This window comes from Camelus bactrianus, chromosome 25 (genome assembly GCF_048773025.1).
Source record: "Camelus bactrianus isolate YW-2024 breed Bactrian camel chromosome 25, ASM4877302v1, whole genome shotgun sequence".
NCBI classification, from domain to species: Eukaryota; Metazoa; Chordata; class Mammalia; order Artiodactyla; family Camelidae; genus Camelus; species Camelus bactrianus.
In genome coordinates, this window is record NC_133563.1 from 38435450 (window position 1) to 38454997 (window position 19548).

The following is a 19548-nucleotide window of genomic DNA, read 5'->3' on the forward strand; positions in this document are numbered from 1 at the left end:
CTCCGCGGGCCGCCCGGCCCTGCGCTGGCCTGGAGCTCGCTGAGAGTGGGCGCTCTGGGGACCCTCCTCAGGTGTCCCGGGGCGGGAGGAGCAGGCGGCCCAGACGAGCTCGGACTGCTCCCCAGCGTCAGGCGGCTGTGGGGGATAGGGCGGGGGCGACCGGGGAGGGCGGAATTGATGGGCCGGGCAAGGCGGGGACAAGGGGGGCGGTTGGCGCGCGCCCTGGAGAACCCCCCCCCGCACTCCCGGCCTGCGCGTGGGAGCCGTGAGCAGGGGCTCCTCCACACCACCCTCCCGGGTGGCCAGGGGCCGCGGTCAGTCCCGCGACTTAGCGGCGGTTGGCTGCCTCTCCCCAGCCTGTTTCCCTGTGGTCAGAAAGCTGCCCGTGTGCCTGCCCAGGCCTGAGGTGGGCGCGAGCTGTGAGGGGTTCTGGAAAAGGAACGGTGGAGAGTAGGGGGCTTCCCAAGCAGAGGAACAGCAGGTGAAGAAGACTGCTTCACCTAATGGATGGCGCCGACAGATGGCCAGACAGGCAGGGGCACGGCACCATCTATGCCCTGGCCCCCATCCCACCCCAGGCTTCCTTGCTTCCTTGCTTCCTTGACCCTTGCTGGCCCTTGAAGCCTGCTTGGTCCTAGGAGGAGAGGGTGCTGCCCCCCCAGGCTGCAACAGGGCTCCCCACTGACAGGCGGCACCCCCTGTGCCCTGGGGGGTTGAAGGGCAGCCTCAGGGCTCTGCCACGTTCTCAGCGATATCCCCTTCTCCCTGCTGCACCCCTTCAGGGACCCCCCACCCCGCCTCTCCCCCTTGCTCCATACACCTGTCAGCACTGGACAGGACACGGGCCAGGACAGCAGGGGCTTTCCCCTGCTCTTCACGGTCTTGGCTGGATGAGTGGAGCTTGTGGGCCTCTGAGAGGAGCCCTGGTGGGCCTGGCACGCTCACCTCTTTCAGCATCCTTGAACTTGATGGTCCTGCGCCGGGGCAACCGGGGGCTAGTGGCCATCTCAGCCAGGAGCCCAGAGCTGCAGAAGCCCAGGCTGCTGCCCCGGTTCCTGAGCACCAGCTTCAATTCCTGGTTCTCCTGGATGAGCTGCACCAGCCTCCGCAGCTCTTCGTTCTCCTGAGCCAGCCGCTGGATCTCCTGCCGCAGGCCCTCATAGCTGCTGAGGAGGGACATGACCGGCAGTGGGGGGCGGCAGCTGCCGACAGCCGGCGGGCTGGCCAGGGACAGCAGACCCCGCCATTGTGAGGTCAGCGGCTGCCTCTACCCCCGCGCCTCAGCCACATTCCGGGGCTTCAGAGCCAGGGCCCAGCAGAGCCTAGCCTAGAGCGTGAGTGCCTCACCTCTGATCCCTGGCCCCCTGAGGGCTGAAGGACAAGGGGATCCCAGACCTGCCCCAGGCCCGGAGTCCCTCCAGGAAGCCACTCTTAAAGGACAGAAGCTTCTTCACCCTAGCTGAGCACAGCGCACTTGCAGGGAGAGGCGGCATCCCCACCCACCCACTGGCCACCCGCCGCAGCGACCCCACCTACTCCTGCCAGGTTATGGGGCTGGGTGACGAGGCACAGCACATCATCTGAAGGGGTCAGGAGAGGGCATGTCTGGGCTGCCCTGCAGGAGGGGTGCTTCTGGCCCAGCAGCCGCAGGAGCTGGACCGCAGAGACCGAGGTGGGTCAGAGCCTGGGGGCGTGTGGTAAGCCAGCCAGCACGTTGCGGTGAGCCTGGAGCCAAAAGTGGCCCTGCTGTGGGGGCGGCAGGGAGTGTCATTGTCACATGGGGGACAGGCGCCCTGGACAAGGCACCACATTCAGGGCCCCAACCTCAGGGAACAGGATAGGGCAGGCAGCAGGGAGACCTCAGGAGGCATCTGAGGACAGCAGATTCCTGGGGATAGGGGAGCCACCTCAAGGGCTACAGCTAGGTTTATACTTTAGAACATGTAAAGGGCTTCCTTGTTTCATGCAGTCTGTCTTCCAAAGGGATAGCTCTGTGCAGTTGCTGTAATCTGTGTCATTTCTTCCCTTATGATTATTTACTTCACGTTATTGTTTCCTTTCTGCGGGTCAGTTCACTGCAGTTTCCACTTGGTAACCAGCAGGTTCTCCTGGGGTTTGCATGTCCCTTCCCCGACTGCTTCCGTGTGGCACGGTGACCTCTGGTGGGGCGTTCTCACCAGTGCTGTGTGCATGTCAGAGGACCCCTCTGAAAGCAGTGTTCCAGGGGACTGGGGAGCAACCGCACTTAATTTAATGGAAATAATGAAAATTTTAACAGTTCCTGTCTGCAGGAAATAATTCTCATTCTAAGGATTAGGAGTAGAGCATTCGTGACAGAGCTAGAGATCTTACCCCAAACAATGACAGGCTTAGGGCAGCTAGCTTCCAACTCAGACGCTCCCGGGAGGGCAGAGGGCGACTGTGGCAGGCAGAGTTCTATCTCGCCCCGGTATCCCTGCCCTGCGTAATTGCAGGACTGTGAATAGAATGGCTTGTACACCCGTGGTTGTGTTATGTTACATAGCACAGCTGACGTGCAAGAGAGACCATCCTGGGCAAGCCTGGCTGAATCCGGTGATCCCACAGAAGGACAGGCCTCTTCCTGGAGGAGGGGTTGCAAAGCTCAAAAGAGATCCACTCAAGGAAGATTCTCCATTGCTGGAGGGCCGTGAGGCAGGGCACATGAGGAGCCCTAGGACCAGACACATCATAGCCAAAATATTGAAAGACGATGAGAAAACCTGAGTCACAAGATGAAAATAACCCATCACATATAAGAGAATCTCATAAAATTAACACCTAAAATCTCATCAGAAACAAGGGAGGCCTGGAGAAAATGGAATGACAGACTCAAGTCATTTAAAAACTCAAGATTCCAACAGCCTGGAAAATGATCTTCTGGAAATCAAGGTGAAATAAAGACAATCCAGGGTAAACAGTGAGAGCGCCTGTTGCCAGCAGACCCACCTTACAAAAAATACCAAAGAAAGCTCTTCAGCTGAAAGGAGGTCACATCGACAGTCGTTCAAGTCCCTCGTCCCCATGCCACACCCACACTCATGACCTGTAGGGCTCTGAGTTAATAAGCAGATGTAGCATTAAGCTACTATGTTTGTGGCAACCTACTACACAGCAGTAGAAAACTGGCACAGCCTCCTGTGTTGAAGGGAATGCCGGAGAGGATCATGAAAGAAGCTGGGATACAAAGGAGATGGCAAGTGCACTGTCCCAGGGTGGAGCCGGCCCTGGGACCTGGGGTGGGAACTGCGGACAGATCCACTTGTATCTTGGGTTCCCAAACTCCCATGAGCCCCCTTCCAGGCAGAAGCAGCTCCTTTCTCCTCGCTGGAGGAATCTGGCAGTGGCCTCCCCTGGGGCACAGATGGCTGCCAACAGTTGTTGCCCACCCCCAACAGGTGGGTCCAGGTCTCAGTCTGTGGACCCTGAACTGACCTTGTGCCTTATTTTGACCAGAAAAATAGTGGAAGTGGCAGTGTTCCTCTGCCAGCCTTGGCCTTGAAACGCCGGGCAGCAGCAGGACTTCCGGAAATGACCCTCTCACTCTGGGGACTGGCCAAAGAGCATGTACCATGGACTCATGAGGTCTAATAAGTCTTGGTAAGAAGAGCGGGAACCTGCTCCCTCCTACCCTGAGTTCTGCATTGTGACAGTTCTGCTCCAAGAGGGTACGGCCAAGAGCACTGGGCACCCTTTACCCTGGCTCCAGCCACAGGACAGAGGGGGCCTGGGAAGGATGAGCTCAGAAGACAAAGCCTCCCTCCCACCCCCTGGCACCCACCCGTGGGTCAGGGGCATCACTCTGGGAGGAGCAGGCTCCCACCTGCCTCCAGCTCCCCCAGACCCTGCCCAGGGTGAAACCCTGCCCAGGGTGCGTGGCTGAGCAGGCTGCCTCTCTCTGGACACTGAGTGTGGTGTCACAGATGACAGTGGAGACCTCAGTGGTGAAAAATTATGGAAAAGATCAAATACATGACCACAAACGTGAAGGCTTAAAACAGCAGACATTTATTCTCTTCCAGTTCCAAAGGCCAGAAATCCACAGAGTCTCATGGGCTAAAACTAAGGTGTTAGCCAGAATAGTTCCTTCTGGAGGTTCCAGGGGAGAATTCGTTCCTTGCCGCGTCCAGCGTCCAGCATTCCTTGGCTTGAGGCTGCATGCCTCCAAGGTCACCTCTCCTTCCCTTCTTTTGTAACCAAGCATCCCTCTGCTTCGACCTTAAAAGGATACTCATGATTACAGTTAGGACCCACCTGGATACTCCAGCACACTCTCTCCTTCTCAAGATCCTCAGCTTAATCATTTCTGCAAAGTTCCTTTTGCTGTATGAGGTAACATCCACAGCCATTAGGAATCAGGACCTGGACACCTTTTGGGGCATACTCCAGCCTACTACACTGGCTGGACATGGGACAGACTTGGAAGTGTCCCCCCACTGCACACTAATTCATCAGCAAAGGATGGCACCTCACTGGCTCAGTTGGTGGCTAAACCCTAAGCTATGTTGACTCCAATGCCACTTCGAGGAATCCAGGCTTAAATGTAAGCACTAGGAGGGAGGGGGGACCGAGTAGTGACAGCAGAAGCTGCACACTGTGGAGGAACGGACCTCACCAAACGGGCCCCGACAAGCCACTGGACTAATAAAGTAACAAAACAGCAAGATCAAGAAGCCCAAGAAGGACAGGCTAATCACGATCCAGAGTTGCTGTAATAAAGCATCTAAAATGTTGTTTTCAACAGAGACGTGCAAAGAAACAGGAGAGTGTGACAGCTGCACGGGAGGGGTAGGCAGTAGTAACTGCCTTTGAAGGGGCCCAAGTTTCGGCCTTTTTAGGCAAAGACATCAAAGCTTTGCTCATGCGAAGACCCATGAAAAGAGTGGCTGCAGTGGCAGGTGGTGGTCTGCAGGGGTCCTCCCATTGCCACTGCAAATACCCAACCTGCAGCAGCAGAGACCCAACCCCGGACCCCCGCCCACCTGCCAGGGACAGTTATTTTTCTTCCCTGAACTGACCCCTATTCTGGACATGGCTTTGCCCTCCCTGCTTGCAGTTCCTCTGCCGGCACCTGAATCTCAGACTCACTGAATGCCTGATCTCCCATTGGACAGGGCTGCACACCAAGGACGCATCTTAGAGCCGATGGCCTGCGGCAATGAGCTCGTGACCCTGGGACTCACTGAGCAAGTTCCCATCAGCCTAATGGAATGGTGACAGTCTGTTGAAGGCCCTGCTACTCTGCCAACTGGCAGCTCGCTCCTCTCAGGATAGGACACTGCTGAGATGCATCTGTGCTGCTCTAGGGGCCACAGGGTCCAGGGACATATTCACTGTGAAGCCCTGAGGCTTAGCTCAGGACCCTTCCAGTCCAGGGCCCCAGCAAAGTGTTCCCCGGGTTGCACATTTCGTACGATTTGCAAAAGTAAATCATTTAATCACAGTCAATTAAGGCTATCACTTCCCACTGCAACCCGCTTTCAGGCATTTCCTCCCCTCCCATGTGGAATGGGAGAGGGCGTCCTGAGACCCACTCAGGGAAGCCGAGTTGGGAGTATATTTAGTTCAGGTTCTGTGGGAACAGGCACTTCCTGGTGTGGTTAAGCTATTGCTGGCATTCTGGTGTAGAAATGGCTTCCAGGAACAACCCCCACCCCCACACTGATTGTCACCACACATTGGGTGGATGGAATTGGCTAATGAGTGTCGTCAATTCAAAAAACATCTAAGATTAGTCACAGACAAGAAGCCCCCAAAGGCCCTGAAATCTTAGGACTCACATGTAAAAGAAATTTGATAGAGGTTTTCTCAAATTTAACAACTCTAAAAATGTACACGATATTAGCTAAAGAAATTGTGACCTGAATAAAAATGAAAAAGAAACTGTGACCTGAAAACAACTTTCAAAGCTATAAATAATAAAAGTTTGATTGAAAGTTAGAGGAGAAGCTAAATTATCTTCCCTCTTTATATAGATGACATCATAAAAGTGTCGTCATCTTAAGAGGCCATCAGATTTTGCATCCAAAAAGCATAGGGGAAACATGTTAGAGAAATGTTCAGGAAGTTAATTCATGACATTGCATTGGTTTCCTGTGTTTTGTGATCTCTGTGATACTTGTCAACTTTAAACATCTGTGTTGCATGTTAGGATTCTTTTCTCACTCTGTTAACTTAATTTTGGGAATATGATTTTACCTTGTTTCCTAAAGAGGGCCCTGCAACTTCTCTCCTTCAGATGTTTGCAGAGCTGCTAGTGTCTGGGAACCCAGGTTGCAGGAGGGCTCCTCCCATCCCGCATTAAGAGAGGCTCATTGAATCGAAACTCTTTGTACAGACAAACATGGTTTATGCTGAACTCCTGCTCTGCTTCTAGGAGTCTGGGTACATCGTGAGTAGAGGGTGCCTGCACGACCAGCCCCGATTAAAGCCTGGGCACCGAGTCTCCGGTGAGCTGCCCTGGTGGCCGGCACTTCACACACGTTGTTGCAACTTGTTGTTGGGGGCGGAGTGTGTCTTGAGCGACTTCTCAGGGAGAGGACTCGAAGTTGGCGCCTGCTTTCCTCTGATTTTGCCCCAAGTCTTCCCTTTGCTGATTTTGATTAATATCCTCCCCCTTGAATCTTGGTTATGAGCATTAATTACATGTGCTGAATTCTGTGAGTCCTAGTATATCACTGAATCCAGGGATGGTCTTGGGAATTCTCAACACAGCTCCCAAATTTCTACAAGCTTTGGGCCCCCAAAGCCTGAATCCACTCATGTGTGGGCCCTATGGCTAGAACACAAGGGCCAGAGAACCAAGGGGTTCTCCCTCCTGAATGGTCCATACCCTAAACCAGAGATGCTCACAGCGGACACGGTAAGGTTTCCACTGATCTGGAAGGAACAGCCACCACCCAGTCACATGGCGGGGGGTGCTCCTTAGGCCCAGGACCAGCATTATCCTATTATCCTGCGCTTCTAGGACCAACTATGCATCAGGGCTGGGCACTGGTGGGGCATCCACCTGTGTCCAGGGACTACAGCAGTCTTGACCTAGTAAGAGTAGGAACAGTAGAATTTCAAACTGCTGAGTGAAGAAGGCCTGGGTGACTCAACCAGTAACCTGCTCAGTCCAGCTGAAGAGCTGAGGGTGAGGGGATTGAGGGTGGCCATGATGGCCTTGGACTGGGTAGCAGCAGCGTGGTGGCTGGCTCGCCAGCCCTCCTGCCCAGTATTCTAGGAGCCTACCACCTGGGAGGGGACGCTATGCCTGGGAGACTTAGGCCCTAACCCACTGCAGCATGTCCGTCCCATCTGTTCTCCTTATGGCTGACCTTGAACCGCTCCTATTGAAGGACTGGACCATGTCCACTCCCCTTGAGCCTAGCAGACCTTTGTGACTGCCCTGACCCATAGAAGCTGGCAGGAGTGACACTACATGACTTCTGAGGCTAGATCTTAAAACACCATGCACACTCACCTTATCTTGGGAGGTCACCTTGGTGCCATGCTTCAAGGAAGCCCGGCTGGGTAGAGGTCACTTGCAGGTGTGCTGTCACAGCCCCAAATGTGGTCCTGGCCAAGAGTCAGCACCAACCACCAAAGATGCTGAGGGAGGAAGCCTTTAAGACAACGCCAGTCACCATCTGCAGTGACCATAAGCAGGAAAGTCCTAAGTGCAAACTGCCTAGCTGAAACCAGGCAACCCCCAGAAATGTGAGACATAATATTCCTTTTTTGTTATTTGAAGGCACTAAGGCTATGCATCAAGAGAGAAACTGACACACAATGCTATGCAATCCCTTTCTGAAAAGGGTGACAGTATTTTCACTCTTAAATGGAAAAAGGGGACCCACTTTATTGCAATGTGGGAACTGGATGTAAAGGAACAGCATGAAAGGACCTGAAAGATGGCACATGTAGGCCGTCCTGGGACACTGGCCTGTGCCCATTCCTAGGCCCCTGTGAATGTTGCCTCCTCTTGGTGAGTGTTGCATCCCTGTCCATTCAAACCTGAAACATGGGACCTGGCTTCCTAAGCACTGCAGAGGGAACGAATAATGCAGCTGGGGAGGGGGTGCGGGGGGTGCTGGGATAAGCTCCCTGCTGGTGACCTTGACCACCAGGAAACAGAGGTACCTGGAAACAGGAGGCACCTGGAGAGGAAAGCCCCTCATTTCTCCCTCCTGTAGACCCATCAGCAATTCCAGTGGATTTGACTGACATAAGATGCTGGAATACACCATGCCCAGAAATGCAAGATGCCAGTAACACTCTGCCGGCTGGCAATGATTATGTAAAAAACTGCAACACTTATTCTTGGTGTGAGAGGGAAAAAGGAACTCTCACACTTACAGCCTTCACCCACAAAGTCCCTACCCTGGGATTCCAAGCCCTGAGCCCCTGAACACACACCCACTGTCCTCAATGGAGCAGTAGCCGGATACATCCAGGTACATCCAGCCCGGGTATCAAGCAAAAAGTTAATTAGAGTTCCACAGGATTAACCGAACAGGTTTCAAAAGACATTTTTTGAGTAAAAAACAGAAAAGTGTGTATGAAATAATCCCATTTTTAAAAATAACCAGAGTCCCAAAAGCCACTATATGGCTGTACATGTACAACTGCATGTATCTGTGTGCCTTGGATGTAATTTTGGGAGTATGGAGAAAAACATGGAAGAACCATTTCTTAAGCTAAGGCAGGTGGGGGTGCGTGCGGATAGAAGAACGAGGCCAACATCGAAAATTAAAACTGCTGTAAAAAAAAAAAAAATGACCATGTGGGAAACAGCCTAAATGTCCATCAACAGGTGACTGGATAAAGAAGATGTGGTATATTTATACAATGGAATACTACTCAGCCATAAAAACCGACAACATAATGCCATTTGCAGCAACATGGATGCTCCTGGAGAATGTCATTCTAAGTGAAGTAAGCCAGAAAGAGAAAGAAAAATACCATATGAGATCGCTCATATGTGGAATCTAAAAAACAAAAACAAAAACAAACAAACAAAGAAAAACAAAGCGTAAATAAAGGACAGAAATAGACTTACAGACAGAGAATACAGACTTGTGGTTACCAGGGGGGTGGAGGGTGGGAAGGGATAGATTGGGATTTCAAAATTGTAGAATAGACTACACTGTATATAGCACAGGGAAATATACACAAAATGTTATGATAACTCACAGAGAAAAAAGTGTGACGAGTGTGTATATGTCCATGAATAACTGAAAAATTGTGCTGAACACTGGAATTTGATACAACATTGTAAAATGATTATAAATCAATAAAAAATGTTAAAAAAAAAAAAGACCATGTGTATGTACAATATAAACAACGTGTCCGTTTTTTAAGTGGGCAAATGTTGAAACTAAACGGTGAAAAGCAAGAGAACAGAAAGTGTGCCTCAGCTTGGGAAAACGAATGCGTTCATGTCCTCGGAACTCAGACGCCCTCAGAGACAAAACGATGCTTCCATTCCAGCAGTCGCTGCTCTGACCGGGCCTGGCGTATCCCAGCATCTCGAAGGAGGCTGCCGGCATGAAGGAGAAGCAAAGGCGCGCCGGCTGCCGCGGGGGCCCTGGGTGCGGGCGCAGACGCGCGCCGGCCGCGGCCAGGGCGACGTGGGACGGGAGGGCCCTGAGAGTCGTGGGAACCGCCCCCACGACCAACCGGGGGGAAGCGACCTGGGGGCTGTACCCCAGCGGGTCTCCGCCCCAAGCAGCCGCGGGGCACCTACCCAAGACGGCCGTAGCTTTCCCTCCCCAGTCAGCACCACCGAAGCTCCCCGGGCCGGAAGTAGCGGAAGTGGCGCCGCGGACAACCGTAATTTCCCGCCGCCGGAAGTCGGGCCGCGTGGAGCCCTGGGAGAACCGTGGTTCTCCGAGACCAGAAGTGGGAGCGGGACCTCCGGAAGACGTAGGTCACGGGGAGGTCGGAAGTTGGGGATCAGGGCCACCGGAAACTGTAGTTCTCGGGAAAGCGGAAGCGGGCTGGTGGCCCGGCGGCATGGCGGGGCTGGAGCTCCTGTCGGACCAGGGCTATCGGGTGGACGGGCGGCGCGCCGGGGAGCTGCGCAAGATCCAGGCGCGGATGGGTGTATTCGCTCAGGCCGACGGCTCGGCTTACATCGAGCAAGGCAACACCAAGGCGTTAGCGGTGGTCTACGGGCCTCACGAGGCGAGTGGGCGCGCGCGAGCCGAGCGACCTCCCCGGGCGGGCTCAGGAACTCGGCGGCGGCAACTGCGGGGTGCGCGGGGCCGTCAGGCTGAGCAGAGGCTCGGGAAGTGAGGCCTGCCCGCTCGCCTCCGTGTAGGGCCGCCGCCAAAGTCCTAACAGTGTGATGATGCCCGGTGGTCCCTGCCTTTCTCGTCTGCCACTGCCCCCTGCGCCCTCCCCTCCTCTTTGCTATCCTTCAAAGCGCCAGGCGTGCCCCTACCTTCTGCCTCACTTCAGCTCTACGCCGACGTCACCCCCTGGGGACACCTCCCCAGACCACCATACCCACCTGTCAAGTCCCATCCCCTACAGCCACACATTTTACTGGCTTTCTGCACCCCCCTCCTCAGACATCAGTTTAACTTATAACTCATCGTTTGTCTCCCCACTGGAACATAAACTCCGTGAGGACAGGGACTTTAAATAAAACCTCATGGTTTATTGCCACTTTGGTGGAAGGCCAGAGGGGTGGAAATAAGCATGACACGTTTGCAGAGCAGAAAGGCTGCTGGTGGGGGAGATGCGGAATAATACTAAACGAGACTGAGAGGTTTCTAGGGAGGCAAGAACTCAGGGCTTTGTAGAACAGGAAAAAGATTTAGGGTTTTTATCTCACTCTGGTGGGAAGCCTTTGGAAGGTAAGTGACACACGTGAGTGTGTAGTGGAGACAGACTCGGACTTGATATTTGCAAACAGACTCTGGTGCAAGTGGAGAATAGGTTGGGAGAGGATGAGTCAAGGATGGGAACAGGGAGGCCTGTTAAGAGAGAGATGAGATCCAGACATGATTGTGGCTTAGAGACTGGCCCAGTGGCCCTCCCTCAGGCTGTGTTTTGGAGGTAAAGTAGTTGACTGTTGGGATGCTGAGGGAGAGGGAGGGAGGGAGGCTGAGGTTAAGGGCATGAGCCAGAGGACTGGGTAGTGTGAGCCGGGAGGAGTGGGCCTGGCTCACGTGTCCTTCCTCTCCGCAGATTCGGGGCTCCCGGGCACGAGCTCTGCCCGACAGGGCCCTGGTGAACTGTCAGTACAGTTCTGCGACCTTCAGCACAGGTGAGCGCAAGCGGCGGCCACATGGAGACCGTAAGTCCTGCGAGATGGGCCTGCAGCTGCGTCAGACCTTCGAGGCAGCCATCCTTACACAGCTGCATCCACGCTCCCAGATTGATATCTATGTGCAGGTAAGCAGGCAGCAGCCCTCAACCCGGGGAGGGCAGAGATGGAGGGTGTGAGGGGGGATGGGGGTCAGAGGTCAGCAGCCTAATGGACTGATGCCACTGGGTGGGGTCCCTGCAGGTGCTGCAGGCAGATGGTGGGACCTATGCAGCTTGTGTGAATGCAGCCACTCTGGCAGTGCTGGACGCTGGGATACCCATGCGGGACTTTGTATGTGCCTGCTCAGCTGGCTTTGTGGATGGAACAGCTCTGGCAGACCTCAGCCATGTGGAGGAAGCAGCTGGTGGTCCCCAGCTGGCCCTGGCCCTGCTGCCAGCCTCGGGCCAGATTGCACTGCTTGAGATGGATGCCAGGCTGCATGAGGACCACCTAGAGCAAGTGCTGGAAGCAGCTGCCCGAGCTGCCCGCGATGTACACACCCTACTGGACCGTGTGGTCCGGCAGCACGTAAAAGAGGCCTCCATCTTACTGGGGGACTGAGCCCATGGCCACCCATGCCCAGAATAAAACCCACATACAGTCCACTGTTTGTTGATCTCCCCACAGCGCTTCCATACCCTCAAGAGCCTGACCTGGTGCTGGCTCCAGGGGTGTCTAAGGATGCTCCTCCCACCCTCCCCACCCCACATGAACTATACATACTCCTTATAGCCTCATGACCGAAACCCTGAAGAAGGCAGGATGTCCCTGGGTGAGGAGCAGCTTGTGCCAGGAAGGGGTCACAGCAGCTGACCAGTGAGACATGGCCTGGTATAATGAGCCAAGCCCTTATACTGTGGAATCTGTCATTCTCACCCCAGCACATCCAGGGCCCAGAGCACAAGAGCTGAGGGAGAACTCAGCTGGCTATAGGTACCCACCATGGAGACGTTGAGGGGGCCACATCTTACATCCTTTGGATTATGGCTTGGACAGAACGGTCCCTTTCCCCCCTAGGAACTCCTTGGGCCTCTGCTGCTACTTACCCTGGGCTCCAAAAGTACAAGAGACACATGATCTCGCCTGGAGTCTTCTCAGCTTTCATCCTTCCTCAGACACAGACATGACCCCCTACCCACCACTGCACTGTCCTCTTCAGCAGACCCCCTTCTTCCACCTCCTGCCCTTGGACCTGCCTGAGCTCTGACCACCAGCCCTTGCAGCCTGAACCCAGGAGCTGCTTCTCCCCTAATATCCCAAGCGCCTCCTGGCTGGGACAAGAGTGCTCCCCCACTTTATACTCCACACACCCCAGCTCCTCTGAAACCCCTTTTGGCCAGTAGTATCATATACACCTTCCTCCCTGTGGTCATTTGACCCCAATGACCTCGGTTCTGGGGACATGCTGTTATTTCCACTCAGGCACCCACTGCTGTTTTTGGTGACCGACATCCACAGAAATGGGGCAGCCAACGCCTTGGCCTGTCAGTCCACGGAAGCGCCGTTACTTCCTACCGAGGCACTCAGACCTGTCATTGCCAGTAACAGCGCCTTCGGATATCGGGCGTCTAGGCTCTGGTCGCCGCCTCCGGTTTTCCTCCCACCTGCCCTACTCATGACCTTTCTCTGATTCTCTTTGAGCCGGAGCTTTCTCTTTGGCGCCGAAGGGGCCGAACAGCAGCAGGTCGTCTTCACTGCCCTCCGGCGCGGTACGCTGCGTGAGGGGTACCTTGGGGCCGCTCCCAACGCCCATGACGCCCGCTCTGCTCTGGGCATGCGCGGCGACGAGGGGTGCCGCGCGCGCTGCGGCGCAGGGGCCGCCGGGACCGGAAGTGCGGGCGGGCGCAGAGCCCTGAGCCTGACTCGAGCGGCGCTCTCGGCCGGCGGCCGTAGCTGGCAGCGGGAGCGCGGTCCCTGAGTCGCTCCACTCTGCCATGGGCCTCCTGTCCGACCCGGTGCGCCGGCGCGCACTCGCCCGCCTTGTGCTGCGCCTCAACGCGCCGCTCTGGTGAGGGCAGGGCCCAGGGGGCGGGGGCCTCAGGACCCGGGCTCGAGCTGCCCGCGACCCCTTCCGCCCGCTGGCATCACTCGAGGCATCAGGCCTGGGGCTCAGCTCTCCGGTCCGGCGTCCCGGGTGTCGGGACTCTGGGTCCAGGTCCCTCAGACGTGTCCCCTTGACCCTCCATTGCAGAGGTAGAGGCCACGGGCCGGGGTCCCAGGGCCCGCTGACGCTCCGGGCGCCCCCTCCGTCCCCTCTCCCCACAGCGTGCTGAGCTACTTGGCCGGCATCGCCTGGTTCCTGGCGCTGGCTTTCCCGCCGCTGACCCAGCGCACTTACATGTCGGAGAATGCTATGGGCTCCACCATGGTGGAGGAGCAGTTTGCGGGCGGAGACCGTGCCCGGGTCTTTGCCCGGGACTTCGCTGTCCACCGCAGGAAGTCGGGGTGAGCAGCAGAGCCACGGGCATGGGGGAACCAATGCCAGTCAAACCCAGAGAGCTCTGCTCAGAAGCTCTCTTTGTGTCTCTAGGGCTCTGCCAGTGGCTTGGCTGGAGCGGACAATGCGGTCAGTGGGACTGGAGGTCTACACGCAGAGTTTCTCCCGGAAACTGCCTTTTCCAGATGAGACCCACGAGCGCTATGTATTATGGGGAAGGGGTGTGCCTGGGAGCAAACAACACCTTGAGGGGGGCTAGAGGCCAGGAGGCTCTGGGGGCGGGGAATGTCCTGGGACCAGAGAAATCACTGGTGGGCATTCCAGGGCTAAAAGGGGACAGGCTTCAGACATCTAGAGTGAGATCGTGCTGACGCTTCCCCAATACTGCATGCAGATGGTATCAGGCATCAATGTGTACGGCATCCTGCGGGCACCGCGCGCTGCCAGCACTGAGTCCCTGGTGCTCACTGTACCCTGTGGCTCTGACTCTACCAACAGCCAGGCTGTGGGACTGCTGCTGGCACTTGCTGCCCACTTCCGGGGTGAGGCTCAGGGGCTCCTGCTGGTGAGGGAGGGTTTAGCCACTGCCCCAGGCCCTGCTGACCCTGTTTCCGGCCTCCAGGGCAGATCTACTGGGCCAAAGACATCATCTTCCTGGTGACAGAACACGACCTTCTGGGCACTGAGGCTTGGCTTGAAGCCTACCATGATGTCAATGTCACCGGTGGGTGCTCTTGCCCTGTCCTGGCTCCTCTCAGGGCCGGTGGTCTCACCCTCTTATTGGCAGCTTATTCACCTGCTTCTACAGGTATGCAGTCATCCCCTCTGCAGGGCCGAGCTGGGGCCATTCAGGCAGCTGTGGCCCTGGAGCTGAACAGTGATGTGGTCACTAGCCTTGATGTGGCCGTGGAGGGGCTCAACGGACAGCTGCCCAACCTGGACCTGCTTAACCTCTTCCAGACCTTCTGCCAGAAAGGAGGGCTGCTGTGTACACTGCAAGGCAAGGTAGGGCTGCCTGCCTGGGGAGCTTGGGGCCTGTGTGTAGGATTTATCTGACCCTGTTTCTGAACCCTCTAAGCTGCAGCCCCAGGACTGGGCGTCAATAGACGGCCCATTGCAGAGTGTGCAGACATTGCTGCTCATGGTTCTGCAGCAGGCCTCCGGCCGCCCCCATGGCCCCCACGGCCTCTTCCTGCGCTATCGCGTGGAGGCTCTAACCCTCCGTGGTATCAACAGCTTCCGCCAGTATAAGTATGACCTGGTGGCAGTGGGCAAGTAAGTGGCTTCTGGTCTCCCTTGCAGGCTTGGGGCGGGGTAGTGGATGCCAGCAGTGTGTGTAGGGGGTGGTTCTGGCCAGCCGTGACTGCCCCACACCCGGCAGGGCTCTGGAGGGCATGTTCCGCAAGCTCAACCACCTCCTGGAGCGCCTGCATCAGTCCTTCTTCTTCTACCTGCTCCCCGCGCTCTCCCGCTTCGTCTCCATTGGCCTCTACATGCCGGCTGCCGGCTTTTTGCTCCTGGTCCTTGGTCTCAAGATATCCTCTGCCTCCCGCTGTCCATTTGTGGCCAGCCTCCGGTCTTCTCCACTCTAGGCTGAGGAGAGCTCCCCATCCTCGGGGTGGGGGAGTGGGAGTGAGCCTGGGTCCCCCACTGGGCAGAGCCCATCACACCTCTTGTCAGGGTCCTTGACTAGGCCACGCTCTGGAACTGTGGATGCAGCTGCATGAGGCTGGAGTGGGTCCTGAGGAGGCTGGGGGGATCTCTGGATCCAGTCCTCCCCTCCCCCTAACACAGGTGACGGTTCCCCCGCTTCTGCTGTTGGGGTGGGCTTCTAGGGTCCCAGGTGGTAGTTATTGCTGCCGCTCAGTCTCAACTGATGGGGGTGGTGAGGATCCCCAGAGCCCATCTCCAAGTGCCTGTGTGCCCCGCAGGGTGTGGGGCTGGCCTCCCTCGTGGCGCCCTTGCTGATCTCCCAGGCCGTGGGCCTGGCCCTCTATGTCCTGCCAGTGCTGGGTCAACATGTGGCCACCCAACACTTCCCTGTGACTGAGGCCGAGGCCGTGGTGCTGACACTGCTGGCCATCTGTGCAGCAGGCCTGGCCCTTCCACACAACACCCACCGGTGAGGAGCCGGTCTGGGTGGGCGGGGGCAGGGTGCACCCTGGACACGCAGGCAGCTGCCTCTGAGCCCATGCCTTGCAGGGTGGCGAACCCACAGGCCCCAGACAGGGGCTGGATGGCTCTGAAGCTGGTGGCCCTGATCTACCTGGCACTACAACTGGCCTGTACCACCCTCACCAACTTCTCTCTGGGCTTTCTGCTGGCTGCCACCATGGTACCCGCTGCTGCACTCGTCAAGCCCTCTGGGCCCCGGTACGTGCTGTCAGCCCCCACCACAAAGCCCACTGAGATGTGCCCCACCCCAGGGCCTGCACCCGTTACCACAGACTCCACCCTGCTTCTCCACCCAGGCCACTCCACGCCACCCTGCTGGTGCTGACGAGCCCAGCAGCTACACTCCTGGGTAGCCTGTTCCTATGGCGGGAGCTGCAGGAGGCACCGCTTTCCCTGGCCGAGGGCTGGCAGCTCTTCTTGGCAGCGCTGGCCCAGGGCGTGCTGGACCACCACACCTATGGCGCCCTGCTCTTTCCACTGCTGGCTCTGGGCCTCTATCCCTGCTGGCTGCTCTTCTGGAACGTGCTCTTCTGGAAGTGATGACAATAGGGGAAACTCCCCAGGCGCCCCTATTCTCTCCTTCTGGGAAATAAACAGGCATTTTGTTTCAGCTGCCCTCTGGGCTCCTGGCCTGCTGTGTGCTGTTCACGTGGGGCCCCAGGAAGCTCTGCCTGCAGTGCTTGGCACCTGCTCACCTTCCTGGTCCGCTTACTGGGCAGCAGGAGTGAGGCCCCAGCTGCATCTGCCTTGGGTGGAGAGCCTTGGATGGACACTTGGGATATGGAATTGGCACGTGCAGACCTGGCCCAGCCCCAAGTGCACACTCCAACCTTGGCGATCTCTGCACACCGTGGTCCAGAGCTGTGCCTGAGGAGATAGATCAGGCGGGGCTCGGGGGGCCTGACGGGAGCTGAGGCATCTGGAGATCGCAAAGCACCGTCCAGCGCTGGAGTTAACAGGGCAAAGGGTCTGGAGCTAGGTCCCTGCAGAGGAGGCCCTGGGTATGGAGAGTGGTGGCCCAGTGATGGCCAGAACCTCGATGGGGGCTTGGGATGGAGCCGGGAGGAACACCAGCCCAGCTTCCTGAGAGATGAACCAGCCCAGGTCAGGTGCCCAAGAGAGGTGAGGCAGAGGTGGGGCAGCAGAATCCATCCAGCACCACCCAGAGCAAACAGGCCCCAGGACAGGGACCACTCAAGCCCCCACTGGGAGGGCACTGACAGGCTGGTACATGGAGAAGCCACTGATTGTACCAAAACCTCTGAAGGGAACTGGGGTGTCCAGCATCCATTCTGGAGGGAAGACAAGCAAAATGCAGCCTTTTGGTGATGGCAGGGCCATATCAGGCCAAGAGGCCTCTGCTCACGAGAGGACCAAGGTGTTCCCCAGGGCAGCGAGAGCAGAGGCCTCAGTGCGAGAGGGAGGCAGAGAGGCACTGCCTAGAGCATCAGCTCAGGACCAGTGCCCCTTTAGGACCATGTCTTGGAAGAGGGTGGACTGGGAAAGCCCCAGAAGGAAACTTCAGCCCCTAGACCCCTGCCCAGGCCTGCATCTGTAGAGAGGTTCATCTTCTGTGTGCTCCCTGGCTGCACACAGCGGGGAGGGCCAGCACCTGGGCAGGTTTCCTCTGGGGCCTCAGAGAAGTCACTGCTGGCCTCTGTTGAAGGGGCATGTGCACTGTGTCCAGCACTGCCGGGGAGGGGGTGGAGCAGGAGACCCCGCTGTGACCAGCAGCCTGTCTGACCTGCTGTCCTCAAGGTCTGGTGGAGCCTGTAGTCACTTCCTCTGTTGAACAAACTTTCCAGCTCCTGAGGCTGAGGAAAGACTTGCAGCCCCCACCCCCAGCACCTCCAGAAGCTCCTCCCAGGCTGGCTTCTCTCTGGATTCTCCCCTGATAAGTCAGGCACCACCCCTCTGTGGGCTCCTGTCTTCCAAGACACGTAGAGACCTCTGCTCTGCTGGGGTCTCCTGTTGTCTCTTTGTGGACTGGTGTTTAATACAAAATCCCCTCCAGGCATTTGAGCCAGGCTTCGGCCTCAATCAGCCATTTTTAACTGAACCTAGCCAGTCACTTAAAACACAAACCACAAAGATAGATGCTGTCATGAAACATACAAGAGGGGACAAAAGCTACAGAATCATCAGTTGTCCTGTACTCGCCTGCGTAGAATTCTGTCTCTACAGCAGACGGGAAGGGGAGCTCTGGGAGTTCTGAAACTGCTTTGTCCGAGAAGCAGGATTTCTGCTCGGATTTTCATTGATGTCACTTGTGCAACACATTTAAAAGGAGGAAAGGGCCGGGCTGGGAAGATGTAGATCAGATGTACAAGGAACAAGAATAAGGTCCTAAGGCTTTACCCTGGGGGGTGTCTGCTTCTGGCCCCCATGTCCCTTCTTAGTCAAAGAACCCTGATTTTTTTTTTCTTTTTTCTATTTTTTTGATGGAGGTACTGGGGATTGAACCCAGGACTTCGTGCATACTAAGCACGTGCTCTACTACTGAGCTATACCTTCCCCTTCTTTTTTTATCCTTTTCTTTCCCAGACCCCTATTTTGACATGAGCACAGGTTACCCCAAATAAAGACACTCCCAGATTCCTTGCAGCTAGGTGTGGTCGTGTGGCTGTGGCAGAAGCTTCTGCGGTGAATTCTTTGTAGAGACTTCGGACGGAGAATGACCCTCCGAGCCCCCTTCTCTCTCCTGCCCATGGGAATGTGAAGTGCGTCTGAGCTACGGTCCATGTTAAGGATGGAGGGAGGCCAGGGGGGTTCCCTGACCATCCAGAGCCACACGGCAACCCCGGGTTGCCAAACTGGGCTTCATCTACGAGAAAGAGAAACAGATTTCTCCTTTGTTTAAGGCATTGTTATTTGGAGTTTTCTGACAGTCCTATCTAGTTCAGCAAGAGGGACTCCCCTGCGGACTCTTAGGCAGTCGTCAGCGGGATGTATTTAGAAGTGTGTGTGTACCTGTTGCTGAGAATCAGTACTGAGTAGTAAGCACTCATTCCTTTGTTGCTTGCCTCCCACACCCCAGAATAGGAGCTCTGCGGGCAGGGACTTTGTCTTACTTCCCGCCTCTTTTCCAGCACAGAGCCAGGGACACAGTAGAATATTCCCATGTATTTGCTGAATGAAAGAAGGAGAGACTCAGAGGGAGCCCTCCTGCAGTCCAGAAAGAAGCTCTGAAGGCTTGTGACACAGGGTGAGGGCTCAGGAGGTTGAGGGTGGAGGCCTGGGGAGGTCCTGAGCCAGGCAGGCTGCCTCTACCTACCTCAAGACACCCAGCAGCCTCCCCATGACCAGGCCCTCCTGCAATTTGCAGGGGGTCCTGGTTTCCTCTGTGCCTGTCTCAAACACTCTGCAAGTCACCCCATTCCACCTGAGCCTTCAAGGTCAAAGGCACTGGGGTGCTCTGGGTGTCCTTACCTGTGAGCTGCTCCTGCAGACTCTAGCTGCCTTCATGCCCACACTGAGGTCCTATCCCCATCCCAGCCCCTCTTCTGAGGACACGTCCTGTCACCTTCACCACCTGGACATGCCATGGTCACCTCTAAGTAATCACTTCCCAACCTGAGCACCTCCCACGCTGCCTGCATCTCCTCCCCTGGTGCCC

The 19548-nt window shown here is 56.4% G+C and overlaps 2 protein-coding genes and 2 long non-coding RNA genes across 5 annotated transcripts; 3 read left to right on the plus strand and 1 right to left on the minus strand.

The window, feature by feature from the left end:
- Positions 1 to 274: 274 nt before the first annotated feature.
- Positions 275 to 6678, plus strand: LOC141574986 (uncharacterized). The gene is made up of 2 exons (XR_012502184.1): positions 275 to 1672; positions 2525 to 6678. It is a non-coding gene; the product is annotated as an uncharacterized LOC141574986 (long non-coding RNA).
- On the minus strand, positions 4004 to 9925 carry LOC123618604 (uncharacterized). The gene is made up of 3 exons (XR_012502182.1): positions 9749 to 9925; positions 7484 to 7649; positions 4004 to 4236 (listed from the first exon to the last, which is right to left on the minus strand). It is a non-coding gene; the product is annotated as an uncharacterized LOC123618604 (long non-coding RNA).
- Positions 9926 to 9953: 28 nt separating this feature from the next.
- EXOSC4 (exosome component 4) lies at positions 9954 to 11923 on the plus strand. The gene is made up of 3 exons (XM_074352901.1): positions 9954 to 10188; positions 11200 to 11406; positions 11522 to 11923. The coding sequence occupies exons 1-3, from the start codon at positions 10018 to 10020 to the stop codon at positions 11879 to 11881; spliced, it is 738 nt and encodes a 245-aa protein (XP_074209002.1). The 5' UTR covers positions 9954 to 10017; the 3' UTR covers positions 11882 to 11923.
- Positions 11924 to 12075: 152 nt separating this feature from the next.
- On the plus strand, positions 12076 to 16547 carry GPAA1 (glycosylphosphatidylinositol anchor attachment 1). Of its 2 annotated transcripts, none has more exons than XM_074352813.1 (12): positions 12076 to 13328; positions 13586 to 13765; positions 13851 to 13962; positions 14152 to 14299; positions 14380 to 14481; positions 14566 to 14762; positions 14836 to 15032; positions 15115 to 15292; positions 15456 to 15551; positions 15689 to 15879; positions 15960 to 16130; positions 16229 to 16547. In XM_074352813.1, the coding sequence occupies exons 1-12, from the start codon at positions 13255 to 13257 to the stop codon at positions 16470 to 16472; spliced, it is 1890 nt and encodes a 629-aa protein (XP_074208914.1). In that variant the 5' UTR covers positions 12076 to 13254; the 3' UTR covers positions 16473 to 16547. The 2 variants fall into 2 exon arrangements, with proteins under 2 accessions (XP_074208914.1, XP_074208915.1); XM_074352814.1 differs by having other exon boundaries at positions 15139 to 15292.
- Positions 16548 to 19548: the final 3001 nt, after the last annotated feature.

What these genes read in the sequence shown, in the direction of transcription:
- GPAA1 (XM_074352813.1), top strand. Translation starts at nt 13,255, where the DNA reads ATGGGCCTCCTGTCCGACCCGGTGCGCCGGCGCGCACTCGCCCGCCTT. An exon ending in TGTGTACACTGCAAGGCAAG is followed by an intron (nt 14,763 to 14,835) that starts GTAGGGCTGCCT and finishes GAACCCTCTAAG; the next exon opens with CTGCAGCCCCAGGACTGGGC. An exon ending in CTTCCACACAACACCCACCG is followed by an intron (nt 15,880 to 15,959) that starts GTGAGGAGCCGG and finishes CATGCCTTGCAG; the next exon opens with GGTGGCGAACCCACAGGCCC.
- EXOSC4 (XM_074352901.1), top strand. Translation starts at nt 10,018, where the DNA reads ATGGCGGGGCTGGAGCTCCTGTCGGACCAGGGCTATCGGGTGGACGGG. An exon ending in TGGTCTACGGGCCTCACGAG is followed by an intron (nt 10,189 to 11,199) that starts GCGAGTGGGCGC and finishes TCCTCTCCGCAG; the next exon opens with ATTCGGGGCTCCCGGGCACG. An exon ending in AGATTGATATCTATGTGCAG is followed by an intron (nt 11,407 to 11,521) that starts GTAAGCAGGCAG and finishes GGGTCCCTGCAG; the next exon opens with GTGCTGCAGGCAGATGGTGG.